General features: G+C 46.3%; 1 protein-coding gene across 1 annotated transcript; it reads right to left on the reverse strand.

Annotated features, from left to right (window-relative positions):
- Nucleotides 1-2103: 2103 nt before the first annotated feature.
- On the reverse strand, nucleotides 2104-10344 carry CSUI_005878 (cdp-alcohol phosphatidyltransferase superfamily protein). The gene is made up of 7 exons (XM_068066045.1): nucleotides 9269-10344; nucleotides 8238-8309; nucleotides 7438-7526; nucleotides 6729-6809; nucleotides 5869-5996; nucleotides 5080-5297; nucleotides 2104-4309 (listed from the first exon to the last, which is right to left on the reverse strand). The coding sequence occupies exons 1-7, from the start codon at nucleotides 9752-9754 to the stop codon at nucleotides 3962-3964; spliced, it is 1422 nt and encodes a 473-aa protein (XP_067921983.1). The 5' UTR covers nucleotides 9755-10344; the 3' UTR covers nucleotides 2104-3961.

The following is a 10344-nucleotide window of genomic DNA, read 5'->3' on the forward strand; positions in this document are numbered from 1 at the left end:
CCGGAGGGGCCAAACAGCCGAACTCCGCGACCGGAACGGACGCTCAACGCCGACAAGAGGTTCCCTCAAGTGCTCCAGCTCTAAAAAGGCCTGTCCTGATCCGAACTCGCACTCTGCCATCCAAATCGGTGTTGGTTGTCAGCGGTCCTGGCGAGATCGAGTATCGAGCACATGAAGAAGTAGATCGTGTTCTCAGCAAAAGGGCCACCGGCTCCCCTTTTTCCCAGCAGCCGCGCAGTGCTGCTCCCGCCACCCTTCCGCTCCAGGGCAGCCAAGCGAATGACGCTGCCAAAGGTTCCCCACTCCTTGCTGGGGCGGTGTGCTCCACTATACTCGACAGGCGGACTGGAACAGGCAGACCTCCCCTCGCTGGACTTGGACCTGATGGAGGTATCGCGGGGTCCGCGGACTTCTCCCCTGGCTTCGCTGACGAGCAGCTCAACAATTCATCAGCAGACGTGCCAACGCAGCAGAGTTCAAAGCATGGGCCCATGAGCCTAAGTTACGGCACAGCTAACAATCGCTTCTGCTCAAAATCGGCAGTGACGGGACAAAGTCCAAACAGCGACCGGGAGAGTAGAAGTTTCCTTCAAAACAGTGAGCTCCCAGCGACAGGTCCCATCCGCAAGGAAGTTCTCTCCAGTCCAGCAGGAACCAGTGAATCTAGGGAGTTTTTTTCCCATTGTAACAGCCACCTGAGAGACGATGTCGGTCAGCGAAGGCCTTTGACAGCTGTCTGCCAGGCAGAACCAGCTGTTGTGGATTTCCTTCATAATTTCCTCGCTATCCAGGGAGAACAGCCTGCGGCCGCCGCATTACAGACGCTGGCACTCGACGATCTACGCAAGGTATGCAAAGCCCTGAAGGCGTTGGTGAGTAATTCGTCTCCACTGTCTTCTTTTGATGAACCGAAAGAGGAGCACAGCGCGCCAAGCGGGACGTCGTGGGCCGAGTTTCGCCGCGGGTTGGAAAAGCGCAACGAGTTCGAATCTCTCGCTTCGTCGTCGCTCACTTCCAGCTCTTCAGCCCTCTCACGGTCGCCGTCTTCCAGGCCCATTAGCTAATCCGGGCGAAGCCGAACGGTTAGAACCCGTTCTAAACGGAACAGCTCAAGAGCGGGTTTTTCCGGGACCGCTGCTTGCGAGGCTCGCCACGTGCTACTCAGTGTCAAGATTCCCGGTTTCTGCACGTTCCAGACTAGCATTAGTGGGAGTAGAGTAAGCCAGGGTGTGTTCCCGTTGTGTCGCTGTCCAGCCCAGAATTTGTCCGACTGCGTCTAGCTGGTTTGCCCTGCTCACCCGACAAGTTCCTCAAGACGTGTGACTGCGGATTTCTCAGTCAAAAGAAACTGAACCCTTCTGATGAACGGAAGGAGCGCTTTCGACTGATCGGCCAGGGGCAGCTTCACTCCATGTCTCAGCCCCGAAATCTTGATTCTTCCGCGCCCGCACAGCACATTCGGCCGGAAACGCTCAGTCTTTCCGACCGCCACGTCTCGTCCAGTGCTGGTCGGGGCTCCTATGCTTGGCGTCTACTCTGACGAGACTGGCACTGGTCGAGCCGTTGACACATTTTATTGCGGCCCCCGTCAATTTGGGGAGGGCTCACCGTTTCTCTTCAAAAGAAAAACGGGGAGTAACTGCTCTATCAACCTGATAGTCGACCTTTTTCTCCGAAGCGCGAACGTCACCCTGCCCAGTCTACCCTGAAGGATTACGAATGATCTGGCCACGACTGAAGCGCAGCAGGGTTTCTCTTCTCTGAGACCCATCCGCCGTACGCAGCAGACGCTTCTCTTGTTTCCAGCAACGCCACAAGCAGGGGACAGGCCTCTTTGTGTCGGAGTGCCGCCAATCCATGACCTAGTAATCCGGCTTCAGCGCTGGTGCGCAGCTGCACTACACTTCATTCGTCCTAAGAGCAACGAGGTACGGAAACGCCCTACAGCAGACTTTTCCAGTAGGTGACCACTTGCTTGTCCTACAGCACGCTTTGCTCACACTATGCCACTGAAAAAAGTGGAGAAGAGGCCATGAGATGTCTCTGTTACCTTGAGCCTCACCCATCGCAGCTACTCTGCTCCTCAGTCGGTCTCGCCGGCTCACCCCAATCACGGTTCTTGAAAAAGGAACGCGGCATCCCGCCGTCAATGCGAGCAAAGACATAAAGTATCTTGCAACAAGCCGCAATAAGTTCAAGAGAGGGCATCACGAGAATGGTATCGAGACCAGTCCTTTCAAGCTCATCGACAACTTAATGTCTCACGTGGGACAAAATCAGGGAAGAAGATGAATGACAAGTAATGTAGGGCCGGAAAAAAACAGAAACGGGACAGTTAGGCAATTGTTTTCTTCAAGAGAAATTGAACAAGTACAAATGGAAAAACATTTTGATTCCACCCCGGCTGGAGCTCCTCTCTTTGGAAACAGCTGGGAAGAGCGGTTTCAAGGGGTGGCAACAGGTCATGTGAGCACGACGTTTGCGTGAGATGCGCTCTGGGAGCTTCTCCATCTTTTCAACTCGTTTCTCTCAAAGAGAAAGCTCAGATTCACCCAGATTCAAAAGGTCCACCACCACCACCCCCATTCGTCAACTTGCTGCTGAACCCTTCCATCCTTATAGAGTCGTGTACACCCCAGGCAGAAACAAGGAGCTGAGGCTCTGCTGGAGCAAGATACAAGTAGATAGTGCGGGGGTATCAAAGAAACAGAAAGAGTGAGGCTTGCAACCAAACCCATAACGAGAACGAGACGGATCTGGTTACAAGCACAGCAGCTCGTGAGGACACAGACAGACTCCGCTTTTTCTCTCCGACCCGATTTGGACGCTAGTTTTTCCTTCTCGTCACCGTGTCTCCTTTTTCTTGGTGATCATCAGCACAGTGGCCAATACGAACCTAAACCGTCCTCTCTTGACACCAGCGAAAGTTCCCGTCGTTTCTACCACTACTGAACATTCAGGACGACTATGTACTGAGCCTCTCTTCCCCTCCCGACCTTGACAATCAGGTTTCATTGAGGTAGGTAACAGCACGAATCCCTTCTGTCTGTATGCCTTGACTGGTTTTCCCTTTACTTCCTCTCTCGTTACACAGGAGATACAAGGAGCCCCCCGTGCACGCGATCCTGCCTCAGAGACAGCGTAAAGGAAAGTATCATCTTTGTCTGATTCTTTCTTGACGCCGTTCTTTGCTCCCTCTCAACACAGAGGAACGAGATGACTACGATCTCCTTTGGAGCCCTCTCCATCTTTGTTCTTTGCTTCCCTACGAGAAGCGATCTACTACTGCCATCTTCATCCCCTTTGCTTCCCCTCTTGCCACTTATGCTTTCTTTGTTGTCAGTACGGATACGCATACCACTCATTTAATAGAGCTCCGAGGGTTCGGGTAGGTTACCTAGGTGATTGAGTTTGTGGTGCACAGCTCAAGCCCCCTTGGAATGTTCTCTCTTGCCTTGCCTTCTCCCCTTTGCTGCTGCCCTCGAGCTTTGTACGACTCCCCACTTTTCCCGAAGATTTTTCCTGATGGACGACTCCTATCGAAGACACATATCTATCTACACAGAGAGAGGACTCACCCGCCTACCTACCCATCTAGAGTTCCTCTCCATATAGACGATTTGATCATGCTGATGGTGTGTCTGCCCGTTATGCTTCATTCGCATATGACGATTCAAGAGACTTCTCTAGTAAAGAAAAAACGTAGTTGTTTGCTTGACTTGTTGACTATCCAGATCACTTAAAGACTTGCTTTCTTCTACTTGAGGGAAAGAACAGTTTCCATACAACACGAGCAGAAAAGAAAGAGAAAAAACAGCAGTTGCAAGCACACACATGACAACTCTATGGATATAGACTATTTCAAGATGAAGCGAGAACGAGAGCAGCTCCCCCTATGATCCATCAACGAGGCGATGAAAACTCATCCAGACCCCCATTCCCCTCTCCTCTTTCTTTCTGCTTACCGGGTGGACGTTGATAGAGATGCACTACTACTACTACGACTACTTCTACTAGGGAGATTCACTCCACCATCACAACCACGACAGAGCGGATGAACGTGTCCTCTATGCTTGAATTCACAGACACCTTGATCGTGGTGTAGAGAAGTCTTTACTCTTTCTCCCTGTGATGATCTTGTCTCCTTCCCTTCATAATGATCCTTCGCCTTGCGGCCAGCTTCTTCCTGGACGACCTTTACCTTTGTGTAATCGACACGGAAGCATGTAATTCCTAAAGAGTCACATACATCTGCGACGCTGGTGTAAAGAAAATCTGCTAAGTACACCAAATTCCATATGCAGACCCCCTGACAAGCAAGACAGCCAAGCAAGCAGACAGGGCAGAGATCAAATAACGAGAGGTCTACACAAGATATCATCTGAAGTCACGCTGCCTCTTCCTTTTCTTTTCTCTCTCTCTCTTCTCAACTCCAAGCAGGACACTACACAGGAGAGAGAGATCACCAAGAAGGAAAACGAAAAAAACACAGAAAAAGGATAAATAAACTGAAGAGAAATGAAAGAGATATAAACCATGACCTATGAAAGCCACTCACCCCCGTCCGATACTCTCTTTCTCTCATGTGGGTTCTTGCGGAGATAAGAAATGAATAGATCAGATATATACAACAGAGGAGAGATCTACGATGTCCTCTGTTCTTGTAAATAAGAAAGAAGAGTTCACACAAAAGAGATGAAGATATATAGGAAACTCTCGACCTCCATGAGAGATTACTCATCTACTACTATCACTAGTATGTTGAGGAAAGACAAGAGAGAGAAAAGAACAAGAGGGAAACCCAAGAGTGAACCTTCTCCTATAGCCGCTACACGTAGAAGAGCTAAAAGTAACGTCATCAGACTTTTCCTTCTCATCACCCGCCAGTCTCCCCTCACTCGCTGAAATCAGCCTACGTCGACTTCTACGCTCTCAGCTAGCTATCATTTGCATGCAGATAATCTATATATTCATAAGATACTGTGAACGAAACTTTCTCGAAGATCTTTACAACCATCCAGCGCACCTATATATATATATATATATATATATGTATATCGAGCATACATTGCAACTTACCCATAGAAGCTGAGAGCTATAGAACTGACACCAAGGAGAATAAACGATACCAACTCCAGTGAGAAGGAAAGGAACAATTGGATAGCTACTTCCGAGCTTGAAGGGGAATCTGCATGTGGCGCTTAAGCAGAGTCTCAGTACGAGGATACTATACGATGTTGTTAAAGTCAGATAGACAAGACCAGGAGCTACATGTCCTTTCAGAGGGCCTTGCAAACCTGCGAAAGACAGGTTCGAAGGAGACAGAGAGAGAAAGAATGCCAACAGACAATGAAGAAGGGAGGTGAATGGAAAAAACAGAAAAGAAACTGTTTCCCTTCTTCAGTTCTCTTCTGCCTTACTCCCTTCTTCCTAGGCGTATACGACGCACCACGGTGTATACACACCCGAGCTCACGGTACCCTGTACCGCGAGATGAAATATTACATGGTCACTCGGCATCTTTCTTTCATTTTCTTTGCAGAGAAAAGATAGCCAATCGATAAGGTTTCTCATGCAAGGCCTATGAGGGACTCCAGTATTCCTAACGCATTGGGAAGGAACTATGTGCCTTTCTTTGTGGGAGAAGAATCAGGCTGCTACGACTACATGAGAGACAGACATCTTCCTTCTCTACACTACATGCCTGTTTCCTTGTTTCACCCATAGTGATCTCTGCTTGAGAGGAAAGCGGCAAGCATGCACGGAAAGATGAAACGTTCGTATTCCTTTCCTTACACAGACAGGAAGAATCCCCCTTGAAGTACAATATATGTACGCACAATAGTATCCAGTGTATATACAGCTTACATGTGTGCCATACAGCTCCTTGCAGGACCATATAGCAAAAGAAAGAGGAGATCTGAGCAGACGCGGAGAGCCGATTAGAAGCGCGAGCGATCCCCGTGAGGACGTCGTACAGAATCAGTGGGAGATTGCTGAATACCACATACACACGAACTTCCACTCAACCACACACCGGTACAAGGACTTCTCTTTCTCCATAACAAGGAGAAGAAATATGGAGAATAAGAAGGATACAAAGAAGACAAGAATGCACACACACACACGGTCGATACATCACAATACAGCCAAGTAAAATAATACAGACCTTCTGTATCTTCCCTTTCTCTTCTAGAATCGACATGTACGAGTGTAGATCCATCCAAACTACCAAATACTTCACACACTGGTAGGAACCATGTCTACTACCTACAAGAGTAGACAAGGGGACATATTCACATCTCTCTCTCTCTATGTATGGTGAGAGGCAGAGATCTTCAAGCGCCTTCTCCTGTGGTATTCTTGAATCCATTCTTCTTTCCAAGCCAACAGAAAAGGAAGTCTTTTCTTCAACTTCTCTTCTACTTCCTATCTCTACAGAAGCACAGCAGACGAACCATGGTCCATCTATTGAGCTGTTTTCGACCTTTAGAGACACCGTACACAAACATATCTCTGCGCATGAATACGATTGTATCAAAGAAACACGGAGTGATAGACAATCTCTTCATGTAGAGAAAGGAAATGCATCTGTCAAAACTGCTTTACTTTCTTTCTTCCTTTCTTTTCTGACTCTGTGTGTTTCTTTCTTTGTTTGAGAGTAGTGAGAAAGAGCGAGAAAGGGGGAGGAGAGAAGGGAAGTAGACCGCTGCGGGAGTTCCTCTTACCATGTTATGAGACCTGCTTGGACAAGGAAGAGACCGCTGAAATCCGTATGAAAGAAAGACGCGACAGATGATAGAAACTCTCTGGAGAAAAAGAAACAAAGCAGCCAAAACGACAGCGGCACTTTCTCTTCTTCTACAGCAAACTGAGTGAAAGCCAGACATGCGCGGCCCTATGTCGATACTCATGTATATACTAAGTAAGCGTCAACTTCATACGTATCTAGGGATACACATATAAAAAGCCCAACAGAAGGAGCGGCATGAGCCTATACATATACACGTAAATCTAGAAAAAGACCTGGAACAAGCAATGTGCATGCAACAGTCAAGTCCGGGTGATGACAGAAACTTTTCAAAGAGAAAAGAGACGTAGAGAAGAAGAATGGTGAGAATTCTCTGAGTCTATCCCATACTTCAACTCTCGTAAAGTAGACTTGAAGGTTCTCTTTAAGACGGCTTTCTTTTTCATCTCGCACACAGAGTGCTAGACTGCCTGTCACCATACTAGATGACATATAGACATCTGTCCTCAAATTCTTGTCTATCTCTATGGAAACCTTTCCTTCATCTTTCTTTGCCTCTTCCCCCCCTTCCTCCTCTCATGACGTCACTCCTACTCGTCAAGTGTCATGCGTATAGCAACGACAAGAGGAAACAACAACATGAAGAGAAAGAAGAAAGAGAGTGAGGGAACATCTCTCCGCCTTACGTAACAGGAGAAGAAGGGAGAAATTGGAGAAGATTCATTCGCCAAATAGAAGGCCCAAAGATCCCAGACATCACTGCCATACCCATCACCTGACAATCGCATGCAGTTTGTAACACAAAGAAGATTGAGGGAAGAGAACAAAACCTTCGAAAGAACTATGAAATGAAGATAGACAGAAGGAGATATACACTTAGCTTAGTAATCTATTTGTGGAGAGTAAGTCCTAGCAAGAACGCCAAGAAGAATAGACAGAGACCTCTGAAAAAAAGGACTAGGGAAATGAATACCTATCTCACTCTTAAGAAAGGAAGGGCCTTGGTCTAGACTTACATAATGGACCCGTATAGATGCCTTTACATGCGTTTTCCACGAGGAAGCTTTTCTAGATGAAGTCTTCTCTCACGAAGGAATGAGAATGAGAAAAGATGTGTGTGTGCACCTATCCTCTGTTGAGAAACTCAACGAAAACGATCTCTCTAGAGAATTCTCTCTTAGGAGAACCAAACAATGGTGTGGGTAGATCTAGATCCTAGAGCATCTGTCAATCAATACCAACTTTGTCTGACTTTTCCTCCTCCTTCAGCAAACTGTAGATACACCTCAACCTGATAAAGGAGTTAGGTACATTGGACATGAAAGGAAGACAGATGATGAGAGAGACAAAACTTCTTCCAGAAAAGAGAGAATCTACGTGAAGAAGTAGCAATCACACACACACAGATCTTTCCTGGTCACTCTCCAAATGCAGAGCAGAAACTTGAGAAAAAAGAAAGAGATAGAAAGAGCCTTTTTCTTCTTACAAGGAGTTGTGCTTCTGTGACACCGACGATTCCTGTGGCCGCATAGAAGACGTGAAAGTGAAGCTCCCACCACTAGAAATAAACACAACCACAGAGAGAAGAGAAGAGAAGAGAAGAGACAGCTCATCATCTTTTGAGAAGAGAGACAGGCAAACAGAAGTAGAACGGCAAGATATCCGCCGAAAAGAAGAAAGGTAGAAAGAGGACGATGAGGAATCTCAGGGAAAAACCATTCCTTAGGGTGAAGAGAAAGAACACCTACTTCCTCATGAGTCAAGAAGAACAAGATCAACGCACCGACTTTTTGCTTACTCCATGATCGCCTTTCCAGAAATACACCTTCTACAGATAGACAGCTACACGTCATACCTCCTTCCATTTGGACCCCGCATTCTTTCTCTCTGTCTCTTGGTGTAGACGTATACGATAGAAACTAAAGATGTCTTCACGTTTGTATTCTACGGACACAAGTCTCTACATAAAGCCTTCTCTCACACATCTGTAAGAAACACTGTGATGAGACTGGGGCTTGCATGAAGAGAGAAAGACAAGAAGATGCGAACCAAAAGAATTGCAGTGAAAGAAGGTTGACGTTATTCATCCTTCACCTTGGTCGTCTATCATTCTGGATGTATTGAGAACTTATGACTAGAACACGCCGAAGCTATCTCATTCACCAGACTAGAGTGGACGAGATTCTCTTAGATCTTGCTGTAACTACAGAGAATGAAAGAATAACCCCATCTTCTCTTGAGAAACTTATGACTGATTGACTTCCAAACAACCCTCATACGCGCAAGTCAAGACTCATAAGCCCCGTAAAAACACGTAAAGCTATATGCACATGTATACAAATATATATAGATATATATATCTAAAGACAGATGTATGTATGTACGTATGTATCTATGGATCTGTATCTGTATGCACGTATGATGCTTATGTCTGTAGGAATATGTTTTATATCTTTTCACGTGAGTGAATGACGTGTACGTATCTTTTTTCTTTCCATCTGTATATAGGTGCCTCACCATGTATATGAATTGTAGAGTTTGCGAGCTTGTCATAGCAATGACTTCCTGAAGTAGCCCTGATCCAGCTGTAATGACAGCTATACTGACAAGTGTAAGAGGCGTTGTGAGAATAATGTCACAGCCATGATCGAAGAGCTGACCAAGAGGGGAACTCAACTTATTTCTCCGTGCATGCTTTCCGTCAATTGCATCAAATGTTTGATATAGAAAGAAGAGAAAAGCGACAGCGAGATAAACCCACCGAGGGGCTTCTTCTGATAACGTCGGGGTATGATAGAGCTGTAAGACCGAAGCACATATAGCTGAAATGAAACCTAAGATCGTTAGTGTATTAGGATGAATAAAAGAAGGAATGAGAGAAGCAACAAACTCCCACCACGGATTCATGAACTTATCAAGAGGTGTATATCCACCTGAAGAGTATTTGTAACTATGGAGATTCTTTAATCCTAAAGGAGGTATGTAATGACCGAAAAACACCATCTTTATTACGAGGACAAAAAAAAAGAAGAAGACGTCCGAAAGATAGAAAAGCGAAGAAGAAAAAGATGATGTGCTGTCCAAAGATGCACACCCGCCTGGAGGTATAACCGACAGAGGGCAGACTTATGAAAAGAGAAGACCAGAAAGAGAGATCAATCAAANNACCAGAAAGAGAGATCAATCAAACGATCTTCTTGGTCCTCTGTGACAGAAAAGGAGACGTTTCAAGGGAGGGGGGTGTTGGATTGATCAACGGTGTAGAAGGAGAAAGAACGAAGAGGACGGAGAGAGACGTCTCTACAGAGGGAGGTCTTCATGCACTCTAATACACAGGGACTTCCTCGAAATGAAAACTCGTTTCTCCTTCAATCGACCCAGGAAGGAATTTGAAATGCACATACACGTGTCACACGCATGCATACATGTATACATATGTATACGCATGTAGTGTGAACTTGTACAGATATAACGAAGAAGAGGAGGAGAGATCAGCTTTTACTCATCTGTGGAGAATCAGATGAGAACGGAGACACCACCTCGGTTAACAGACAAGAGAAAGAGGAAAGAAAACAAATCGGCAAAGGGACGAA

Source organism: Cystoisospora suis (assembly GCF_002600585.1).
Source record: "Cystoisospora suis strain Wien I chromosome Unknown contig_2903, whole genome shotgun sequence".
Lineage (NCBI taxonomy): Eukaryota > Apicomplexa > Conoidasida > Eucoccidiorida > Sarcocystidae > Cystoisospora > Cystoisospora suis.